This window comes from Oreochromis niloticus, linkage group LG19 (genome assembly GCF_001858045.2).
Source record: "Oreochromis niloticus isolate F11D_XX linkage group LG19, O_niloticus_UMD_NMBU, whole genome shotgun sequence".
Classification (NCBI taxonomy): domain Eukaryota; kingdom Metazoa; phylum Chordata; class Actinopteri; order Cichliformes; family Cichlidae; genus Oreochromis; species Oreochromis niloticus.
Window position 1 is genome coordinate 5,892,885 of NC_031983.2, and position 24,957 is coordinate 5,917,841.

Below are 24,957 nucleotides of genomic sequence, written 5' to 3' on the forward strand. Positions count from 1 at the left end.
CAGTGATTTATTCTTTCTTTTTAAAGTGCAGCCTGTTAACATACAAGCTCAGAAGCAGTCATGATGTCATCTGTGGCACTTAAGGATGTCTTATCTGTGCTGCCTTATAGCAAAGCATTTAAAGAAGTTCAATAACGAGTGAAAAGCACTGTTGCCTCACAACAGGAAGGTTCTTGGTTTGAACCTTGCTCCGCAACTCCACACAAGAGCCAGACTTTCTTTTTCTTCTGGTGCTTTTTCACTCATTTTTAGCCCAGTCCTTATACCTGACCCATTTTCAGTGGAATTGTTTTTTTTTTTTTTGTTAAGCTACTTAACACTAACCTATGACTCATTCAGATGTCAAAAGGCACCTAACAACCAGTGTTGTGTTTATACATAAAACACAACACTTGGCACTTGGTTAGTAGCAGTTAATGGATTAATTCAAATTTCAGTGTTTCTTTTAGTTGAAATCAATGTCAATTTGTACAGGAGAGGTCAGTGAGAGTCTACAGCTGTCTGTAAAACACAGTGGACGGAGCTGAGTTTGGAGCTGCAGTTCAGCCAGTGGTGTCGAGGAGTACAGACCTCAACATTACTGAAGCAGTGTGGGATCATCTTGATAGAGAATGGAACAAAAAGCAGCCAACATCCAAAGAAAACCTACAGAATGTACTTCACAAAGCCCGACTCCTGTAGTCTGTCTAATGAAATTACAAGAAAGCTGCCGAAGAGAGATCAGTCTGTGTTGAAGACTAAAGGTGGTCATATAAAATGTTTACTTTCAAGCTTGTTAAGCTCCCATACAAACTCTATTTATGCCTTATTTTTGCCTAAGGGAATCCTACCTCTCACCACGGATGGAATGGATGAATGGTGGATATTTCAAAATAAGAAAGTATTGAATGCTTCTGTAACATAAATGTGACTTGCTGTGACTTTGTGATTTTTAAATGCATTTATTTTCTTTTACTGTTGCACTTTTTGCCTGCAAAACTGTGGACAGAGAACTTTACAAATAAAACATGATCTTTAAATTTTAGTTTCTTATTTTTTGAGTCATTGCATGGATAAAAGTTCAGCCTTTACTCCCTTTCTCATACACTAACTGTAGTATATTTGAGGAAACTATAGGATGCATAATTTTACCTTCACACTGTGAACATTTTTGAAAGAGTGGAGTGTTGAAATTTGGCACTTTTAAATTTGTGATACTTTTTCTATCATTTTGAACACTACATAAAGGTACCTAAAAATTTCTACAATAAAACTTCAGGACTGAAATATACACTAACAAGCAAAACAAAAACACACAAAAAGCAAATGTCACACAATGCCACTCCAAATGTCACAAAATACAGCCAGATATAAAGGTAAATTTCTTCATGACGTCTTTAATCATATTAAAGTTGGTTTATGTGGAGGTGGTAGTAGTATATTTGTTACTTATGTAGAGTTTGTTAATCAAAACACTCCAGTACTGATTCAGTTTATTTACTGAAGTAAAAGTAAAAAAGGAAAATTGACATTCATACCAGCTATTTTATATGCAAAGCTAACTGAACCTTTCGATATATTAATATAATTATAAAATAATACATATAATAATGCAGTACATGGGAATGCAAACATGATCTTTTTAAATTGGCTCCACACCTAAATAGAAAGAATGAGTGCAATAAAATATTAAAGTGGCGTTCAACAGGTTCAAACATATGGTCAGTTATGGCTCAGTCTGGGGAAAAGCAAGCTCCTGTAGATTTTCTTTGTGTACATATCTGTGCTGCTGCTGCTCTGAAGTCTACTCCTTTTTGTGGATTTACACAATTGAATTGTGATATGAAGATTCAAGCACATGTTTAACAAGCTGTCATTTACACTGACAATCAATCTCTGCTGCTCTTCATGTAACCCAACGTTGACCATGAACACCACAGCTGCTGTGCACCAGTCCAACACAACCTTTGAATATCCTTTGTTTGGTTTGCAGGACATTTCACAATATACTCCCTTTATGCTCACTCAAAATCTGTAGTGCTAGTGCAGCTGAAATGCTGCTCCAACAGCTTATGGAGGTCTGCACCAAATGCGCTGTTTGGATCATTCCGACCCATTTTAACCCCTGATAAAAGTATGTGAAAGTAAAAAGTTAGCAGAAACATTCTCCAGTAAAGTACAGATACTTCAAAATTCTTGTATGATATTACTTCCCATCTCTGGTAGTATTACAGCTTCCATTCAAGGATGTAAGTACTTCTTACTGTGAAGCAGATGTTGCCATGCATTACTTACATGAATACTGTATGTAGAGTACAGTGTGGATTGAATTATTAGCAAAAGTATGGGAATGTGAGCTCATAGTCAGTCAGTTCTCTGCTCTCCGGATTCATACCCACAGGACATAGGCATTAATGTCAACTATTCAGATGAGAGGCCCAACCCACTTCTTACCCTCATAAATCATTGATTCTTCACTCTGCACACACTTACACTCGCATAAACACACACATAAAACCTTCGCTCTTCTCTGGAAGTGCTCATTGTTTTGAGTCCTCCTCCACACTTTGATGTGAAGGGGTCAAGCGGAGGCTCCCTCCTTGACTCCAGGGAGAGCCAAAGAGCAGAATATTCAGTGTCAGGAACATCTGGAAGCGCACGTTAAGCAGGGCTTACTTGGCAGGCGGTTGGTATTGGCACCTGCAAACCTTCCTACCGGGGGCCTTTCATCTCCGTTTGAACATGTGGACTCGCCCCTAACCCTGGGAGGAGTCGGAGGGCTCACCGCCAACAGTGAGGCCAAGGTGTGGCCAGCAACGACGAGGAATCCTGCTGTCTTCAGGATCAGTCTGACTTCCCTCTTCTTGCTTCTGTCTCCTTACCCGTTTCCACGCTCCTCTTACATCTAAGTAATGGACTGTCCATCCCTGAGCCTCAGTCTGCTTCAGGCTTGGTTTGGTGTGTAAGAATTGAATTAAACTGATCCAGCATGGCTGCAGCCTTATTCTGTGATTGCACAAAGAAGCAAGAGAGGAAGTACTAAAAAAGAAGCTTAAAGATATCAAACGTAAACATAGTGCAAAAATCCTGAAGATGTAAAGGGCAATAAATGAAGTGCTCAAAGCAATTTGAGTGACTAATTTTAATAATTTGTAATGTAGACTAATATTTAGGTGCTAAGTGACTGGATAAGCTACAGCAGCATCCAAGTTTGGTTTTACAATACCTGTAAACCATGCAAGGCAATAAAATAAGGACTGAGGGATCAAATTGAGGTTGAATTCAAAATTAGGCTTTGGTAAGCAGTTCTGGAAAATGCATGGCAAATACAACAGGATTACATAATAGGCTTCAATTTAAACTGAGAAAAGACCAAAACGATGTCGACATGTTGGTGAAATGGTGGGGACAAACCCTGTACCCTTGGTTCAGGTTCAGAAACCCTGCTGAAAACATTTGGATCAAAGAGATAAGACATTACATTACAATGAAGTCATTTAGGTGAGGCTGTTGAAAGCAGTTTGTTTTTTATGCGGGCGTATCACACAACTAATTCAATGCTACAAGATTTTAATTCTTTTAAAAAATGTTAATCCTTTAAAATTTCAACAACATAAATTCTATCTGAAGCAACAAATCCCACATAATCATGGTATGGGGATAGAAACCTGAGCTAATTCACTTAAAAAAAAAATCCTCAAACCATAACTAAACACTTTTTGAAAAGAGAACACACTGTAACACCCCAGCTGTTGTTGTTGTTTATTATCGGGCAATGCGTTCTAAGCAGCTTTCAGATAAAAGCTGGATATCAGCGCTTGCTGGGACCTGGTCCAGGAATGGAGATTGTGGCAGTTATTTGTCAGTGCTTGGGTGTGAGAGTGCGTGAAAGCTCGCTGCTGGTGGTCAGGCAGAAACAGGTGTGTGCAGAGACAGGTTTCAGTTTGTGTGGGAAGCAGGAGGAGGCCGGGAAAAGTCACTGAGCCTCCCAGCTTCATTATATCTGGGTCATTGTGTTTAAAAGCTAAGCGGCGCCAGACCAGCAGGTCAGGGAATAGCTCGGATTTTACTGTGAAACCCTGACAAAGCAGACACTGCCCAGTTACCAGTTGGAGAGTCACTCTGCCGTACACACTTGTAGCTTTTTAGTGAAATATCTGAAATATCAGTAACAATCAGTAACAATCATCTCCATAGGCTTTTAAAAAAAAAAATCAAGTTATGGAGTTATAGCTGGGATGTTAGTTATACTGACACATTTTGGCACTGCCATCAAAGAAATGCTCTTATTTGTTTTTTTATATTAGATCAGTGTGTGTTATACTACCGATACTTTAAGTACAACATCAGTGCATAAAATCAGCTTTCAAAAAATATTTTTGACCTTCAATAAAGATAAGGCAGTAATTTTGATTTAACTGAAAAATCAAAAATGCAATCGTGAAGAAAATGTGCTTGGTATAAAATGGATGTATGCAAGTAATTAAGTAAATGTTATTTGACCAGATGTCAATCAATTTTATGTTTTACATTGTACGTATGTCACAAAATTGCATGGAAATTTTACATCTAATCAAATTACTTAAAATCAGTGTTTTGGGCATAAGCTGTTTTTTCTGTGTGGAATGTAAATAAAAGTAAAATGCAATATTTCACAAATAATTTATTGTACTTAAAGTACATAACAACATATGCTGAAACTAAGACATTGATAGTTTTATTTTAAAAAATGTAAACTAACACTGTTTTTTTATGGAGTCAGATTCAGTTATTCGGTTTCAACCTTTCATATGTTGTATTTATTGAAAATACAACAGATTTGAAAATATCTTTCGTACTGTTACGTTTTTCTTACACACTCGATCAATTTGTTAGGTATTCCAGTGCAAGTGCTAGACAACTTAAATACCTAATCAGCCAATCAGATGGCAGCAACTCATTGTGTTTTCACATGTAAACAGGGTGAGGACAACCTGCAGACACTCAAACCAAGCATCAGAATGGGTAATTAAAGTGATTTAAGTGGCTTTGTTGGTGCCAGACGAGCTAGTCTGAGTATTTGAGAAATTTGTGATGACCAAATGTTTTGTTGATGCTACAGGTGAGAGGAGAATAGGAAGACTGCTTTGAGCTGACTAAGATGTACAGAAGAGCATCTCTGAACGTGCAATAAGTCAAACCTTAAGGCAGATGAACGACAGCAGCAGAAAACCACACTGGGTGTCACTCGTGTAAGTTAAGAATAGATTTTGGGGAATCTCAGTACCAACTGAGCGTCATTTAAACGCAAGACCACCTACCTGAGCATTGCTGTAGACCATGTGATCATAAAGGGATGACCAATATTTATGACCATCTGTTTATCACCACAGTTTACCCTGTGGTTAAAGAAGGCTGGAAGAGTGTTCCTGCACCCTCAGTTAATGAGTAATTAGATCTGACAAGCAGGTTAATGCATATTACTGTTGAGTGGGTTCGTTTTTCATTTGCTACATCCTAGCTAGTGATGATATGTGATGTATTTTTGGTGAAGATGGAAATCTAACTAAGATCAATCATAGACAGAATGATGTCTATGAATGCTGTGCACCAAATATCACCAAACACACAAACTGTTTCTACATAATGCGTCTACTAGCACTTGTACGGTTGTTGTATTTTCCAGGGATGGATAAAAAAATTGCAGCATTTTCAAAGGTAAGGACAGCTCAGCAAGTAACATTCTATAAACTGGAAATGTTCTAATTTTTATTAGAGTTTTAAAACTCTAATAGACTCCAATTTGTGCATGTAAATGGAGAGTCCTCCACACACTAAGGTCAATTATGGTGTTCCACAGGGTTCAGTGCTAGGACCAATTCTGTTTACATTATACATGCTTCCCTTAGGCAGCATCATTAGAAAACATAGCATACATTTTCACTGCTATGCTGATGACACCCAACTCTATCTGTCCAGGAAGCCAGGTAACACACACCAATTAATAAAAACTAAAACTAGTCCATGCATTTAGTACTTCCAGGCTGGACTTAAAACTTTCCTTTTTGCTAAAGCATATAGTTAGGGCTGGACCAGGTGACCCTGAATCCTCCCTTAGTTATGCTGCAATAGGTGTAGGCTGCCGGGGATTCCCATGATGCATTGAGTTTTTCCTTTCCAGTCAACTTTCTCACTCACTATGTGTTAATAGACCTCTCTGCATTGAATCATATCTGTTATTAATCTCTGTCTCTCTTCCACAGAACGTCTTTATCCTGTCTTCCTTCTCTCACCCCAACCGGTCGCAGCAGATGGCCCCGCCCCTCCCTGAGCCTGGTTCTGCCGGAGGTTTCTTCCTGTTAAAAGGGAGTTTTTCCTTCCCACTGTCGCCAAAGGTGAGGTAGAGAGTAGTGGGTAACAGGCTGAAGGGGACTGCAGAAACTTTAACTGTCAGGTTAAGTATTATTTCCCATATTTCCCAAAGATAAAACAGAGTTTAACTTTGTACTAGGAAGGTATACTCAATAAAGTGGCCAATGAGATACAACAACCTTGTATCTCTTCTTAGGATACAAGGTTGTTGGAAGGTTTAAGGTGCAGGATTTTTGGGAGCTAGAGAAGAAAACAAAAGCACATTGACAAAGGTGAGCGAAAGTTCGTTCTTGTGAATTTAATGCAAAGTGTTCTTTTTTGCGTAGTTAAATGTTTAAACTCTGTTTCTGTGATAACATCCCAGTGAACAAAGATCAGTAAATTATACTCACCAAAGTTCATTTTAAATTGTGTCACCTTTAAAAATATTAAATGTTTGATGTTGAGAAAATTTTCTTTGCTTGGAACTATTTGGAATTATTTGACTTCTGACACTTTCACTTATTTCTGATACCATATTTCCCACTATCACAATGATGCCAGGTAAGCCTTCCTGAACAACTGAGGCACAGTCACAGGCGTGTATAAAAGGTGAACAATGGTTGCAAGTTGATTTACTAGAAAAAGCCTCAGATGACTCAAACATCCGCCCAAGTTTTTTCTAAACTGAAGGAAAAAAAGACTAGAAAAAAAGCATAATCATCAAACTAATATTGCAGAAAGTGATAGTAAATAATAACATTTCTTTTGATTTGTGTGCAGCATCCAGACTGACCAGACTTTTTGAACCTCTTCAAACTGTCAAACTACGCATCCATGCACCCTTAACAGCATCCAGGAAACCAACTGGCCTACCTGCAACACAGTTTATCAATCATTACACATTGTACGCATCATTCTTTTCAGCCGCTTATCTGCCACATTCAGTCATCCTTCTAGGTACAGAGGACGATCAATTTTCAGTTAAGCATAAAGCAACGTCTTGATGTTATCACCATAGAAACAACTTTGAGTTGGTAGTTTAAATTATCCAGGATGACAAGCATCAAATGGTCCGTGAATCTACGACACATCTCCCATCAGTTAGAGTTCTTCAAGCATGACAGGGACAAACTTGGAAGAGTTGGTTAGCCATCCTGGTAACAACAACTTAAATAGCCATGTTGTAATGCTAAAAAGAATGGAAAAGGAGGTTAATTATGTTTACTTGCACTTTGTATGTAGGTACATATTTCTAAACAGTACTCTATATATGAGACATGCTTCTATTGTTCAATGTGTTGGAAAATGTCATATTTTTTTAAACTTACTAAAATAGACTATCAAGCCTACTGTACCCAGTCTTAGATTGTATGTAAGCAATTTGTGTTTCCCTTAAACATGACTAAAACAATATAATTTTATTTTTTATTTTGTCAAAAACTGATGGAAAGCAACTTTGGATCTTTGATTTTCTTAATACCTAAATGTCTGCCTGCCTGTTGGGCTTTGTCTTATTGTAAAATGTGTTATTGCACAAAAGGAAACTTGTGGATTTTGACATATTTGGAATGCTGTACAGTGTAGCAAGGAATGCTCAGACCTCTACATTGGAGGGACCAAACAGCCACTTCATAAACGCATGGCACAACATAGAAGAACCATCTCGACAGGACAAGACTCAGCGGTCCATCTGCATCTTAAGGACAAAGGTCACTCTTTCGAGGATGCCAATGTTCACATTTTGGACAGAGAAGACAGATGGTTTGAAAGAGGAGTGAAAGAAGCCATCTATGTCCACTGTGAGCGACCATCTTTGAACAGAGGCGGTGGCTTACGACACCAACTGTCTGCCATCTATAATCCAGTTCTGAGATCCCTTCCCAGATGCCTTAACGCCCACTCACATCTTGGGTCTTCTGACCTCAGGAAATCGCATGATAGGGTGGGGATAGGTTTCACAATTAGCTCATCCGAAACCTTGGCTGACCTGCACCCGTTTTCACACCTTGGCTCGTGTGATTAGGTAGAGGATCATTAGGGGGTCCATTGTCCCTCTTGGGGGGACCCTCTCATAGGGCTTAAATCTGGGACTCTCCACCATTTGACCCTAGAACTGAAGAAGCTTCTCGGATGAAAGGTGAAAACAACTTAAAGAAGTCCAGACGCTTTTCTTTCCAAGCTTCTTAGACGACATATTTGGAGCTGTTCATGTTTTTCCTCTTAACTTTTTGCCTCCATATGTGCTCAAAAAGCCGAGCTAAAAACAAAACGCATCACAAGTAGCTGTTCTTGACTTCCTTGTAGACAGTCATTTAGTTCTCTTCACCCCTGGAGGGACATAAGGCACTTCCACTTGTATCTTTTCTGAGATCATTTGAGATCCATGAGGAATCCATTGTGGAAGGTGTTGATCTTGTTCATTAGGAAGGACATTGCTGTTATAAAGTGAGACCTTAGTTCTTAAGCTTTATTGCTCTGACTTTCTAGATGGGCTGGAGTTACAAATGCTCTGCATGCCTTCCCAAGCCTTGGACTTCTTTATCACCAGATGGAATTTGCTGATGCCATTAAATTACTGATTCCCAACGTGGAAATTGTGATTTTAACAGGCCTCTTAGGTAAATCTTAGGTCAAGTTTGTCTGAGGATTATTTGATTTTACTGGCAGCTCCTGTAAATGGTTCAATAATTATACCAATCCTCTCTTTTGCAGCTGGGCTCTCACTGTGATATTCAGCTCTGATACAAGCAGTTTAATTCTGTTTACATGCTACATTGTGGGACGACACCAGTTGCTAATGCTGCTGTCACTGGTTCCTGCTGTTTGTACTGTGCCGTCATTTTTCATTCTCCCATTGTGCTCCACTCCAAGCAGGTCAGCAAATGTGCGCTGAACGTGCATGTGACCTGAAAGCCATGCCATCCAGGATTCCAGACACATTTCCCATTCTTCCCAAAACAACTGATGGGTTAATGAACACATAGCATAGCACATAACGTCCCACCAAGCATTAAGGATATCCAACACAGCTGCTGGAAGGCTTTCATGCAGAGCGGGCTACTGTTAATCATTTCCCACCATGTCATTAAAGGGGCAGATGTAGTCATGCAAAGGACTTATCTTATTGGCTTGGTGCTAAATGAAGCGGGAGCTTGATGCTGGGCAATTGTCCGCATGGCTAAAGAAATGTTTTGGGTGTCACATACAGAAATAAGATAGGATAGAAAATATTGCAGAAAAAATGTGTACTTTTTTCTTCTTCTTTTTTAGAAATGTAGAAAGTAAAAAAGGTAAAACAACTCATATTGTGAAATCCTGAAATTTAAACCTATTTTGTAACCCTTTTGTTACGTCCCTCTGCAGCCCCTAATCATCTCAATGTGTTCAGCTGGTGCTAATTGGCCACACCTAGGCAGGTGTGGATAAAAGCATACCTGAGGCAAGCTTCCCGGAGAGCTCACTTGTCTTTGCCTTGGTGGCACTAGCCATTTTAGCCAAACTGCTATTCCATTTTAAGATAAAACCTCTTCTCACTAACACTCTGGTATTCATCTCCTTTTTTATGTTGCGGCTTTTGAGCCGGGTCGTAACACTTTACAAATGAAACATAAGCAAAAATTCAGTTTATGGAACAAACTTCATTTAGGAGAGTTTAATCACACTCCCTGTAAACATTTTGCAAAGTATTGCAAATATTGAACCAATACAGCAGTTTATGTGTGACCTAAAGTGGACAGACTTTTAGTTTGAAAAGGAAGGAAGCGTCAGCTGATTGACACTTGCTTGATTACAGTGCCTTTTTTAAAACTAGGTTAGCACCAAAAACATGCAGTAGGTTTAAATTTAGGTCTGCAAATAAAAAAACTGCAAACTGTAAAATACAATTGTTGAATGAAAATTGAAGTTCCAGTGAGAATTTGAGTCAAGGAGGGAATGAAGTTCTAGAATGGAAAGTGACATACTATAATAAAATAATGTAGAAGTTCTAATTTGGAAAAAAAAAAAGGTTAAAAAAAGGAAAAAAAAGGTAATTGAGTGGGATTTAAAATAGAATGAATATAACTTTGCTCGAGAATTGAGGTTGGAGTTTTTAAGTATGAAGTAAAATTCTAGAATAGAAATGTAAAACATTCCCTTTCAAAGTGTTGATTTGAACTAAATGGAACTTGGAATTTTACAATGAATACATAGAAACACTTTAGTATGAATTTGAAGGTCTAGAATGAACAAGTTACAGAATGGAAGGTGAATGAAAGCTTCAAGAGTACCTTAGTGAAGGGTCCAGTTATAAGGGCATTTGCAGTAGCCAATAACAGCTTTTGTCTCAAACATCTTAACTTTAACAAATGACAACACAAAACAGACTTTGGTATAAAATACTTTAATAAATAATAGTATTGTTCTAAGAACAAACAAAAAAAAATTCCACTAACAAACCAAGACTTTTACCAAATATTGTACAAAATAATTACAATGTTCTACACATTCAGCCCTCTGTGCAGGGCTAACAGAAAGTAAAAATTTACTGACAGAAAAATTATTTGGGTTTTCTATGAATGCATCTGCATTAACAAAAAATATTGAAAAAAAATCATCATATTCATCTGCAAACAGTGACGATAACTGACCCCCAACCCCCTCCTGCAACTGCTGTGGAGGTAACACTAAACATTTCTCTTCCTGTGTGTTCTTAGTGCAGAAACAGACTGGACAACATCCACAACAGTCAAACAACATTAACAGTAATACAACTTGTTCCCTTCATTAGACCAGAGTAGATACACACAGGGAGAGGTGGTACTTAAACAGAAAAAACATTAGGATACAGACGCATCTATTGCAAGCAGGTTCCCATTCACACAACACACTGTCTGTGGTGAGGTTTCAGTGTCTTGCTAAACAGCACTTCTCCTGGGTGAATGATTACCGTGGAGTTGTTTGAAGCTAACACCATGCTGCTCTGTGCAGCATCTCTGCTGTCAGCAGACTGTAGAACTATAAATTTGTAACTCACGTACTAAGAGGCTTAAGTGAGACTGGCAGCGGGGCTTTTAAGTTGTTTGGACCCTGTGTCCTCTACATACTGAAAATAGAAATCAGATGCATCAGTGCTGATTAAAGATTCACCAAAGTTGTCCTTTTTGCCATTTGGTGTCCAATAATCTCGTAAGCAGCATGTGGCAGAGCACCTCAGAACCGTCAGTCAAAAACTTTGAATTTTTAACTGTCATCATATTTATTTTCTTAACTTGAAATTATATTTCCATTCTGCCAGACATGAACAGAAACCACCCAAAATGAACCGCAAAAACAGTTATCTGAATCATTTATAGCATACAGCGCTTCGCCTTTGCTTTTGACAAGACAAATATCAAAATTCTTCAATTTGCTTGCCTGCTGTGATGCCAAAATGATGATGATGTTGATGTCAAATGTCAGTACATGCATTTCTGTAGGGAGTATGACATTAATGAATTAAGAAGTGCTTTCGGGAACAGCTTTACTCATTTTGAGTGATGATACTGAGGAAAACCTGAACAAAGAAACCTGGATCTGGATCTACTCGGATTGTTTCAAATGTAAAAGAACAATGTGGATTAGAAGGTAGAGATCAGCAGTTATGAGTGAGTCATTAACTGATAAATGACAATGGTGTGTTACAGCAAGTCCAATGTGGAGAAAATGAAAGAAAATAACATAATTTAGCAAATACATAAATTAGAACCTATCTGGATACAAAATGGCATAAAATCAAAATAACATCAGTCATATTAATATATTTTTTGGAGGACTAGCTTTATACTAGTCCTGAACACTGTGATAATGAAACCTAGGGACCGAAGTTTAAAAAATCAAATGTCCCCCCCCCAAAAATACACTAAGAATTGAATTTGTAGAATTAAAAATATCAAAAATAATAAAAGGGGACTATTGCAAATGCTCATAAAGTTTCACTCTGGAGGTCTCCAGTGAGATGAAAATGACTGTTAATGATGGAGTTCCTGTAGCTGTAGCACTGATGACCCAGCTGATCCTTGTAGCCTGTTCCAATGACTGGCAGGTCTGGGATCAGCTCTCTAACAAGTAATTCTAAACATAAAGACAAACAATCAACACTTAATTTCTCGTTAAACAAGTTTTCATGACTCAGTGGGACCACGGGCACTGAAAAATCTGTCTAAAACCTGTCGTAGTGTCAACAGACACTGATAAACGGAATGACATAATTAAAAAAAAAGAAAGAAACAACCACAAAACAATCTTATTCTTTAGAATAACTATGATACAAAGCATCACTTAAGTTATTAAACTCAAATATACACAGCCATTTGTTTATATTTACATATGTACAACGCAAAGAAGAAAACAGCATTTACTGCGATCGAGTTGTTGTTAGGACTTCTTTCCCTTTTTGTGTACTTAAAATCTGCGTACAGTCTACAAGAGGAAGGAAAGAAGTAAAAATAGGAGCTGAAGGCACTTTTCTACCAAAGCAATATGCTGAAAAATAATCATGCAGACTTGCAGGAAGTAGTGCCAATTATTTCAAATGATATATAAACCTTTAAGATGTTTATGACTGTAAACAAACAAAGAAAAAAAAATCATGCCAGGCATTATACAGTGGTTACTTTGTGCCAACTTTCAAAGAACTTAAATATATATATAAAACTTGTTTTTAGTATTTTTTTTCTTTAAATAAAAACACATGATTTGAAGACAGTGTAGAAAAGGCCCACAGGTGTGGGCTAAGGCAGACAGGAAACAAATGCACCACGCCACGCAGTAGAAACGGCGTTAACAGCTGCCAGCCAATGACGTTCAGTTAAATCTCCAAAGTTTCAAAGAAACAAACATGAGCGTTAGTTTTTTTCTAGTGAAGCAAAAAAAAAGAAACGTGTGTAAACAGAAAATCTAGAAGTGTGAAAAGAAAATTCTTGATTTCAACAGTGTAACAATCCAGAAATCCCGAAGCCGTGATGTTTAATTTTCATGCCTCTTTTTTTTTTTTTTTTTTTTTGTATAGTAACATCTGTGCTGCAGAAGAAGATTTTAAATAAGGCGAGGCAAATAAAAAATATAAAATTAAAGCATCTGTAATCTTCACTTTTGGTGCTTTTAAGAGTTGAAAAGTCAGTGACATTGAAGACATCGCAGTTTCTTCCTTTTACTCAGAAGGTCCCTCCTCTTCCTGTGTGGGGTTCACACGTAGTGATCTTTAATGTCCTCGCTGAGTTTGGCGGCGTTCAGGTTTTTACACCGGTTGTCTTTGGGGCTGTACGCTGTCCGGTGCGGCACCTTCAGCGGACCGCTGCGCGTTGTACAAATCATCCCTCCCTTACCCATCATTCCCCTGTCCTGTGTTATGGTGCACTTCTGAGGTGGATACTTGTCTCCCATGCCCAACGCCCTTTCCTCGTCTTCCGCCTGATCCCCCTCGTGCTCCCCGTCCTCCTCACCCTCGGCCCCATCGCACGTCCTGTCAGAGGGACCCATCAGTTTCTTGCATTCGTACTGAACGTCTTTGTCGCGGTTATCCTTGAGAGCGTTGCTTCGCAGCGGCTCCAGCTGGTTGTTGACTGTTGTTTCCTCAGATCGGGCCGCTCTCTCGCGCTCTTTCTTCCTCTTGCGGGTCCACCAAACGCAAACAACGATGCAGAAGATCCAGAGAACGCTGAAGACCACGCACAAAACTGGGATCAGGTAACCTGAAGAGGAATGTTTAATGGGATATTAGGAGATCATTGCATTTAAAGATGTTACAAAGATGTATCATACCATCGGCAAAATTAAGAAAAAAGCATGTACCTATTGTTTTGTACAGAATATAATAACTAAATTTAAGTAAATTTGGAACCGCTCCAGTTTTTTCTTGCAGATCAGAGGCCAGAGAGCGATTGTATAGAATTTTGTAAAATCAGTGAGATTCATGATTGCACAACACAATTTTAAGTGATAAATAGGACAAAAATGCTGGCTGTAGCAAATATGATAAAGATAAAACTCATATATGGACAAGTTAGTTTAAGTTAAAAAAAAGGAGCGACAAGGAGCTGAACTAAATGTTCCCTTTACCTTAGATCCCTTGAGCGAAGGTGACCTTGTCGTCATCTAACTTGGCAAAAACAGATACAGTGTATCATCTACCGTGTTTTCCGCACCATAAGGCACACTTAAAATCATTTAATTTTCTCAAAAATTGGCAGTGCGCCTTATAATCCGGTGCGCTTTATGTATAAATTCTGGTTGTGCTTACTGACCTCGAACCGATTTTATGTGGTACACGGCGCTCAAAAATCTGCCCAAAAATGTTTTAGTACGACTTTGCTAAGCTACGAAGCCGCACCGCTTTATGGATTGTCGGTGCATTACGGCTACCGTAGTAAGGAGCCTCGTGGAGTAATCCAAAACTCCATCCGCTTCAGGTCCCAAAGTCAAACGAACACTGCAGCATCACTGAGAGTTTAAAAACTGTCTAAATTCTTTCATCTTTAATAAAATGATCAGAGTTGCTGCTTTACCAGGTGTAACAATTAAGTTTAACATCCAGGCATCCATGAAAACAGAATTTATAAAATTTAACGGAGTTAGAAGTTAGCAGGAAGTTTCAAAACGTCTTGATGCATGCTCAGTCATCCAGGTAAGTAAATCTCCAAAAGTTGATTCTTTTGGAGGTTTCCCCAATCTTATAAACAGTTGTTTATAAGATTGGGGAAACCTGCAGTTAGCTGAGACTGAAGAAGTCACTTGGATGAGTGACGAAACGTTTCTCCCACAAAACGCTACGTCCAGATGAACAGAATCAATTTTTGGAGATTAGCAGGAAGTTAGCTCGCTAGTTTCCACCTAAACATGATATACCATGTTCCCACTGAGAAATTTCTGATGTAATTAAAATGCACAGCCCTGCTATCACTTCCAACATAAATGAAGACAGAAAACTAAACAGCAGTGATGTTTGTTGGGTTACTGAGGTTGGGCTAGCTGGTATATAATGATGAGTGATCGTTAGCGACACAGCTATGTTAGCATAATACAAACAGTGAAGCTGGAGGATGAATACTAATGCTTGTTGCCTTATGATGCCTTATAATCTGGTGCGCTTTTTGTATGAAAACAGACCCGTTCATCGACAGTGCGCCTTATAATCCGATGCGCCTTATGGTGCGAAAAATATGGTAATCTAATTCTCACAGAGGAACCGATGTGTAACTCACCAACAGTAGGGCACTCCACCACCACCTTCACTTTGACCTCAACCACTGCCAGAATGATGGTGCTGTTCTGGCGTTTGGACAGTGCACTGGTGATAGCGCTGGCCACCTTCTGGATCTGTCCACAGTCGCCGTCTTTCGATCCTCCGTCCTGCTCAAAAGACTGCAAAGAGGAAGAACAGGAACCGTAAGATTTTTTTCTCTTTTGAATTCAAAATAACTTGTTTCACCATTTAGATTTGAATATGTGATGGGTATAGCTCGGGCCTGGAGTAGAGAAAGTTTAGGGTTTTTATAGCTGATTGCAGGAATTAATGGTTTCATTTAATTTTGGTCCTGGAAGACACATCTTTTTGTATAATCCTAGATTACATGAGAACATCTCATTGCATTCATTTTTGGTTAAAATCACATCATTTCTGTGCCTCTTCTGAAAGGTTCATCGTGTCATGTTTAGTTTTCTACTGCCAGAAAGTCTGATTCTCACAAACCAAACCCAGAAGATAAGCAAAAACAGAACCATCGTGACAAGAATAGCAGAGCAAGTCCAATCAAATCATGATCCGTGCACACACTAAAATATGTAATGCACATCTTCTTAAACATCTGACAGTTGCTTTTCATTACAGGGAACACAAATACTCCCTCAAACCTTTCAGTGCTCTTTGAATAGAGCTTTTCAGCGATGTAAAGAAAAGCTGATTTGTAGGTAAAAGGAAAAAAATTCGCAAAACACAGATTCCCTCAGTGCAGCGGAGAAAGAAAAGAAGTCCCATTCGCCAAATGGTCAAAGACTCGCTCGAGGCCATGTAAGAAGACAAAAAAGAAGAAGAAAAAAAACCACATTCATCCGTCAGAATAAAAGAGATTCTCCTCCCAACATCTGGCAGGCTGTGAACCCAGCCCCCCGCTGAGACCGAAGAGGGTGGAGTTAATTGCCTAATAAGGTGCTGATGGTGAGAACAGAGAGGTGGAGTTGGGGATGCAGGGCTGTTGTTGGGGGATTAGCTGTGTGCTGTGTAGTTCAATTAGGACAAACAATAGAAAAGAGGCCAGCTGTGCTCCCTGCTCGCCTGGGGACAAACACTCCTTTTTTCTTCTCCTGAGGAAATCAGCAGCTCATTCACACACCCAACCTCCAGACTGACTGACAGATCACATTGCAGAGATACTGAGCTCAGTGCACAACGTGCATGCTGTAGACTCTGCACGGAGATCTTTTAGAGTTGTTCATTTTCTCTATATATTGTTTACTGTGTGTGGAGGTCTGAGATAACTGATGGGGATGAATCAACTATAAAATGTTTTTCCTCTGTCCCATGTCTGCTTAATAACACCTAGATACTATTGAAGCATTTATTTATTTATTTTTACCATATTTTGTTCCAGTTTTGAGGGTAAATGTATCTAACACACTTGATTACATTTTTTTGCAGCATATCGTTTCTTGGTGTGTCAGCAACATGTTCTTAATTCTAGAACAATCACTGTTCTAGTGTTTAAGTTCCTCTTGTGCCAGAAAGCGGCTATCCTGAAGCAGGAGCTAAAACATCCCAAAGCTGAAGTTCCAAGAACTTAGTCGTAGTTTTGATCATGTAGACAGGGCTTCCTCCAAGAGCTGTAAGAAAAATCCGTCCACATCCTCTTACACTATTTCTACCTAGCGGGAAAGGTAATCCTCTGCAAAAAATGGCTCAAACAGGAGGAAATAGTGATTTTTTTTAATTGCAAATATTTGGGACTATCTTGAGCAGCGGATGAAAACACATTTAGTGTTTAGTTCATTGGTGTTGATTCGTGTTTGTCCAACCCCAGCTGGTCATGGCAGATGGCTGCCCCCTCTGGAGTCTGGTTCTGCTAAAGGTTTCTTCCTGTTAAAGGGAGTTTTTCCTTCCTACTGTCACCAAGTGCTCGCTCAAAGGGGGTTGTTTGATTGTTGCAATTTTCTCTGGGGTCATTTAGGGTCTTTACCTTGCAATGCAAAGTGCCTTGTTGTTATGATTTGGTGGTATATAAACAGAACTCAACTGAATCGAATGCATGGCTACAAAGACAGAGGGAACTCCACAAGCGCAGAGAAACGTTAGCAGTCCTCCAAAAAGCCAGCACCATCGAGCCAAACGTTCGTGATGCTATCAGCAGACAGAAAAGTTGGCTTGGACAGCAATGGGAACAACAGTGGAATTCCCCACGAAGAGGAAGAACAAAAAACCGTTAAAAGTAAAAATGATTTCCAACACTCCAACAAAGTTCCTTATGTATGATGACTGTTTTTCCATGCCAAGTGCTAAAGCAAAGGACCAACACAGCATGAACATAAACAAGTGTTTCCCACCTTACTAGTTTTTTCATATCTGTATATAATTTCAACACTGCCACACCTACAACAAACGGACATCAGTCTGCAAAGGTCTGTGCAGCACCCACGGACAACTCAACTGCCTGATAAAACAAATTAAAGTAGAGAGCAACACTTTCAAATGTTTTACCACAACTTCTTGAACATCCCTTGATTTTCCTTAAAAAACACTTGAAGACGCCACAACATATTAGAGGGGACACAAACCAAGGCAAACCGAGCGTGCCTCACTCGTCCCCACAAGCTTTATGAAACACGCAACACACTTCTTTCTCGCTCAGGTTGAAGCCTGCTCTCAGATCACAAAGATTTCACTCGCACTTGAAACTGAGCAGTGACATATCACTGCAACACAAGTCTGCAACAAGTGGGAGTGAGCTTTTTATTTTTTTTCCTCCTTCTTTTTATGAAAACCTTGTTGAGGAGTTTGGGTGGATGTCAGACTCACCACTCCTTTTCCTGTATCTGTCGCTCAAAACAGGCCTGCAAACATCAGAGGAACAAAAACTAATCCCCTCCATTAAGAGCTTAGATGTGACTGATTCCCTCAAGTCTGGGTGGCCGAGAGTGAGAAATACAGAAACTAAAACAAAGAGGGGGGAACAATAAAGGAGGGCGAATAAAAGCAAGCAAGGGAGACAGATGGGATCAGACAGATTGTGCAGCTATTAAAGGAGAAGATAAGGAAGACAGGGGAAAAAAAGATGCAGAGGAAGAAAAAGAAACGCGCAGAAGGAGAGCAAGATCGGCAAGTTCCCAAAAGTAAAGTTAAATCTTAACCAGATGTTGTTAGAAGCATCTAATACTTCTTTCTTTCCTCTCTCTGTTTTCTAAAACAAGGAGGAAATAAAACAAAAATAGAAAAAAGATCTGATTTTATTGTCCTCTACTGGAAACAATTTGCAGTGGTGGATTATGTACGATTCAATAAAGTGGAAGAAGAAAAAAAGGGACAAGTGAGGAGGAGAGACTGGGAGTGGAAGTTTGTGTAAGCAGGATTGGAGATCAGAGAGGCATCTCCACAGAATCATGGTAGTGGGTGGATGCAGTAGCCATAATGGGGGATGAATTATTTTCATAAAGATACATATTTCAAACTGAAGAAGCTTCTCGCATGAGAGGTGAAACATCTTCAAGCAACTTAAAGAAGTCCAGGCGCTTTTCCTTCCAAGCTCCTTAGACTACGATGACCTGGATGACTGAGAACCTTCACAGACTTTCTAAACGTTTCTTTCTTCCTTTTCCTGTCTTGGGGTCATCCTATAACTTCTCACCAATGCTCTTTGCTTTTTCAAATATAAAGGCACAAGTCAGTCTTATACTGTGGGACAAGTGCACACAGTGCGTGTGTGTGTGTGTGTAATAATTACCAAAGCGACCTCCACGGCATCACTGGTGGAGTAGGACTGGTCACAGAGGATGAGCAATGCCCGCTCCTCAGCAAGCGTCCGAGTCACGGGGAGATACCTCAGCTCCGAGCAGATGTTCTCCACTGTGGTTCCCTGCGGCACACGGACAACACTGGTGAACAAATTCCTCTCATTCCTTCTAAGTCTTTCTTACATGCATTCAATCCGAAAGCATCCCCCAGCAGGGGGGGAACCTTGCCTCATCAGCACTTTGTCAGAGGAGCAGATTTGTTCCCATTCACAAGACCTCATTCAGACATGACCGACAGGCACACTAAATGACCCAGACAGCCTCCAGGTGCTGAAGTAATGTGACCATTAAGAATAGAGCGGTCATGTAAAAGTCATACTATCTTCATTTGTATGTTTTCACATGTTCTGGAACATTTCCAAATCTGAAAAAATGTTCAACCTAACTACAAAACCTCCGAACATCACTGTCTGAATCAAGCAGTTATGGGATAAGACACGCTATCAAACATCAGACTGTCAGCAGAGGAAATAAAAACATGCGGCGGGGCAACAGAACAGACAGTCTGCTCTCTTGCGTGTGTGGTTCCAGATTCAAAGAAACAGGACATTTAAAATAACTGTTTATGATCTTCTTCCCACCCTGTATTGTTAGCATTTGATAATTCCTGCCATTATCAAATGTCAACAATTCCCAGCGGGAGGACAATCATTTCCAGTGTTTTGTTATGACACTGCACATCACCAGGTTTGAAAGATAGTGTTTGATGGTTGGGTAAATGCTTCAGCCTAAGCTCAAACTTTTCCCCTCCCCCTGCTAATACTCAAAGATTCTGGTCAGTACAGAGCTGATCCAGCGCCTGTCCCTTTGTAAAAGTGTCCTCTATATTAAAAGCCATGTGTTAATATTAATAAAGTCTTGAAATGTGTGGAGAACACATTAAGAATCACATTTATGTGAACTGTGCCTGCAATGTAAAACCACAGATTTTTATTCAGTGCCACTAAAGTCTTCTTCATCTGAAGACTACAGGAGCATAAGACATAAAAGGCTTTTGTAGCTGGACCCACAGACCAAGCTTAAAAAAATTCAGAAGACAACGATTCAAGTTCCTACTTCTGTATGATTTACTCACCTGTGGCACTTTGTCCTTTTTAAAGATCAGTGTGATGTGAGCACAGTTGTTATCCAGATAGCCGCTGTTGGGTTCGCACTGGGTGTGCAGAGGTGTAGGGGGGTCTGGCGTTGAGCACACCCCCCACTGATGACAGGGTGCCGAGAAGCAGGTGAGGAACTGGTGCTCCACACACTCGTGACCTCCGGGGCAGGACGGAAGGTTTGCTTCGGGAGGTGGAAGAGCCTTCGGGAGGATGCAGAGCTTACGGCCACATCTCACCTAGAGGAATTCAGCGTTCAGAGAGAGGGTCCACATCAAACACTCAGTTAGCTAATAACGAGCTAGCTTAGATTTAGCAATTACGATTCATTCTCGTATTCCTAACCTTGGAACAGTGAACATTCCCGTTGACACACTGGCATGTGTTACATTCCTCCTCCCAGCGGCTGCCGTGAGGAAACTGCAGGTCAGCGTGACGACATGGCTTCCCAAGTCCGATGACTGGAGAGAAGAAGGAATTAAAGCAACAATTGAAGTTGTCAAATGTAATCTTAAAGTTATAATCCTTAATCTGCTGGAGTTCACTGTAGTAACATGAAAGCCATAGAGCTGCCCTATGTGGACATATTATTCTCTTTCCTTTGTGTCATACACGGTACCTCCTATCAGAGTAGTGAATGCTTACATTAAAAATGGTGAAAGTTCAAGATAATAATCTCAGTGTATACCGATGTAGTCCTGCAAGCCAAAAGCTCACTCCATTTCAGATACTTTTTCTATTCTTAGCTCTGCATGATGTCATAGACAGAGGATATTGCAAATATGGTCGTCTTAGCCCCTCCTGCTTTTAAGACCTTCCGTTTACTGGGGACAGCCAATCAGAAGAAAGGGAGCTTAAATAGAGGGGCAAGGGATCTATGTATAGGCTTCAGACCCAAAGGTCACACAAAGGGTGCTAAATAAAAACAAACTTTTAATTGTGAAAAACGAATGAAAAGCTACTCTAATACAAAGTCCAAGCAAAAAAATATTGGAAATGAGCATAATAGGTCTTCTTTAATAAAATGATTCAAATCTGGTTGTTGACAAAAATATGGTTTACGTCTAAACCATCATCTTATGAACCTCTATAAACAGCTATTTATTGCACTTACAGTCTTGGCAGCGAGGTCCAGCATGTCCCGGAGGACAAAGACAGCGGTAGCCATTGATCTCGTCCATGCAGGTTGAACCTTCGGCACAAGGAGACGACTGACACTCATCAATGTCTGAAAGAGAAAACCACAGGCAGCATGCAGAGAATTATTAAACTTATAATGCCCACCATAGACCAGTCTAGACAAGTCCCGGTGACTCACTGTAACAACTGTGACTGCTTTATTTAAAAAGCAAGCATTGTAGGCATTGTGAGAAGAATCTTTTCAGATTATAGCGCACAGAATGTTGAAAACTACAACCTAAAAACATTAAGAACTAAAAAGTATTTTTAAGTGCAGAGATTTTGTTCTCTTCAATGGCTCATGTACCGGTTTGGTTTTAAACTCTTTAAAAGGATAATGCTTTGGTTCAGCAGGGGCTTTTTCTGAAGAGCTCTCTCCCAGAAGGGCCACGGGAGAGCGCACAGACCTGTCTGACGAACTTCAGCTCTGACCTCGCTCGGTGCAGAGGGGAGAGGTTAAGACGGTCTTCCTGAAAGGCTTCCTAATCTGTCGCCCTGAAACAATCGGCTCACGCTCCCTCGCTGCGGCCTTTCACCCCTGAACCCCCGCCCATCTGACCCCAGCCTCATGCCCCCTTCCAGTTCCCAGGGACTTACTGATGCGGCAGTCCGGTCCAGCGAATCCTGGAGCGCACTCGCAGCGAAACCAGTTCACACCATCCACGCAGATGCCGCCGTTGTAGCTACAAAGGAGACAGACCCAAACAAGTCAATCAAAAGTGGATTTAACCTAGAAGAAACAAATATTCAGTTTTTGATGTTAACAAAAGCTCTCTGATTTTTTTTGTACTTGGTAAGTAAATATTCTAATTTGACCCATATAACCCCACCCACACACACAAAAGTGATAAGAAAATGTACGCATAGATGGAAAATGGGTGAATGGGTAGATATGTGTAGCTTAGGAGCCTTGATTTATCCCACGCTCTGCTCTGTGAGTCTGCAGTGCCTCTGAGGCGCAGCAGGTTGAAGCTGATCCCAGATCAATGTCCAGGCTTCATATGTAAATCTGCCCAGGCCACATACCGAGCCCCCCAAACACCCCTCAACACCTTCACTCCTTACAATGTTTCCCAGGTCGAGGTCGGTGAATGGTCAGAGGGGTGACTCTTCACACTCTCCTGCACTTCTCCCCCTCCTCATCCACCGCCTTCTCCAAAAAACCAAAACCACCACTAATCCACCTGTCAGTCATTGAAGGGGAGGGCAAGGGGGAGGGAAGGCTTTTGTCCAGGGTAGCTTCTCTGATGTAGAGAATCCCAAGACCTCAACAAGTTTCTGTACTTGTCATTTTTTCAATAAATTGCAAAAAACAAAAAAATAATAGAATGTGTTGTTTTGTGTAACCAACCAACCAACAACCTCAAACTCATTAACAAAAACACATCACATACAGATTTCCTTAGACACTGATATATTGTAGCACCAATACATTTTTGAAAATCATTAGAGGGCAAAATATTTCCATATCTTACCAGGGATGAGGATTGCAGTCATCAACATCTGCAAGAGGAAAGACATAATTAACTCTAAAACTTGAAACCTGTATAATCCATAGGTGGGAATTAGTGAGTTGTATAAATGTACAACAAGCATATGTAACTGATTTTATCCTGATACTATAACAGTATATAGATTTTTAAACATGGACTGATTCTTATATAGCGCTTTTCTACTCTCCCGGAGTACTCAAAGCGCTCTATACAACATGCCTCATTCACGCCCACTCATACAAGCACTTCTAAACTCAAGTGCAACGTAAACTACATTCATACACATTCATGCTCCGATGAACGCATTGGAGGGCAACTCGGGGTTAGTATCTTGCCCAAGGATATTTGGCCTGCAGACTGGGGAAGCCAAGGATCGAACCACCAACCTTCCGATCAATAGCTGATCTGCTCTACCACCTGAGCCACAGCCACCCCTGCACTGATACATGCAGATACATTGCATGTATCTGCATGTATCCTGGTTAGTAAGAGAATGTAAGAAATACCCAAAACTTTGCATACTCTGTGAACATGTGGGTCCTTCCCAGCCGTCTTTGCATATACAAGTGTAGGCGTCTCCCCCTCCAACACATGTCCCTCCATTTTCGCAAGGACCTGAATCACAGGTGCTGTTCTTGGCTAAAAAAACAAATAAAACACAGTAAAAAAAAAATCTATAAATCATTAATGTAACTGTATTTTTGCAGTGAAACAAAAGTGAGGCTGGTGTCTGACCCGTGTTGCAGGTGCTGCCACCCCAGCCTGAGTGACAGCTGCACAGGAAGGAGTCTCCATGGTCATAACAAGTTCCCCCATTACTGCAGGTAGTGGAGTCGCACTGGCTCTCGCCTACACCGGGATGGCATGGGGAAAAAATTTTAAGCTTTTGATTTAATGTAAAGTGTCTATTTAATGAGTTGGCTCACATGTTGAACTTACGCGAGTGGCAGGTCTTTCCTTTCCAGTTGTCTACACAGTTGCAGTAGAAGTCATTAAGCAGATCGACACATTGGCCTCCATTCTGACAGGGGTTCCTGCTGCACTCGTTTACGTCTGGAAAAGAGTCAGACAGCAACTCAGTGCACTCGTTTTAGCTACTGATTACCGTCCTAACGTATCCGTTTTGATAATAGTTTGGTTCAACTCTTCAGTCTTGGCAGAGATTATAGTATTTTGCACTCAAAACTGTCAATGTTTATTTCACCAATAAATTACTTCTGTCTAAACCTAACCCTTTTCCTTTCAAATATAATATAGACTGTCATCTGCAAATGTGTGTACTGTCTGTAAGCACATAGCACAAAATAGACTTGAGTCTGTCAGCTGGCTTGATTGTTACATTTTACACCTGTATTTATCTCAAATCTTCTAGTCCTCTGCGAGATCCTCAAACTGCTCGTCATTCGTCTTGTGTCTCCCATGGCTGTGACTCATAATCTGCATGACTCAGCAAGGCTCTCCTTTACAGCTTGTACAGTTGAGCTACTGATCACACCAACACTGAGAAAAATCCACACACCTACACACACTCACCAACATCACAGAGGCTGCCCTCCCAGCCGTCTGGGCAGAAACACTTGAAGGAGTTGATCTCATCGATGCAAGTGCCTCCGTTCTTGCACGGAGATGATGCACAGTCATTAATGTCTGCAGGCAAAGAGAGAAGAGTTCTTTTAATACCCCGTTAATTTTCAAGCAAAGATCAAAACTGTTGATTTTTGTCTTTCACATTTTGTTTATTGAGATTCTTCCTTCCTTCTGCTGTACACCAAACTAAGTAGACCAAACTAAGACAGTCATGATTACTGAAGTGAGAGTCTGAATTACCGTAAGAATTATCTGGTTCCCAGTGATGGTAACTG

General features: G+C 40.2%; 1 protein-coding gene across 2 annotated transcripts in view; it reads right to left on the reverse strand.

The window, feature by feature from the left end:
• Positions 1 to 10,677: 10,677 nt before the first annotated feature.
• Positions 10,678 to 24,957, reverse strand: part of LOC100699141 (protein jagged-2) — a 51,163-nt gene continuing 36,883 nt past the window's right edge. For both annotated transcript variants that reach the window (XM_003451191.4, XM_005455921.3), the window contains 12 exons: positions 24,629 to 24,742; positions 24,035 to 24,148; positions 23,831 to 23,944; positions 23,618 to 23,734; positions 23,078 to 23,105; positions 22,200 to 22,285; positions 21,538 to 21,651; positions 20,769 to 20,884; positions 20,402 to 20,662; positions 19,257 to 19,388; positions 15,531 to 15,690; positions 10,678 to 14,021 (listed from right to left, as the gene is read on the reverse strand). In XM_003451191.4, the coding sequence (XP_003451239.1) occupies positions 13,516 to 14,021; positions 15,531 to 15,690; positions 19,257 to 19,388; positions 20,402 to 20,662; positions 20,769 to 20,884; positions 21,538 to 21,651; positions 22,200 to 22,285; positions 23,078 to 23,105; positions 23,618 to 23,734; positions 23,831 to 23,944; positions 24,035 to 24,148; positions 24,629 to 24,742 (1,862 nt within the window). In that variant the 3' untranslated portion in view covers positions 10,678 to 13,515. The remainder of the gene's footprint in view (positions 14,022 to 15,530; positions 15,691 to 19,256; positions 19,389 to 20,401; positions 20,663 to 20,768; positions 20,885 to 21,537; positions 21,652 to 22,199; positions 22,286 to 23,077; positions 23,106 to 23,617; positions 23,735 to 23,830; positions 23,945 to 24,034; positions 24,149 to 24,628; positions 24,743 to 24,957) is intronic.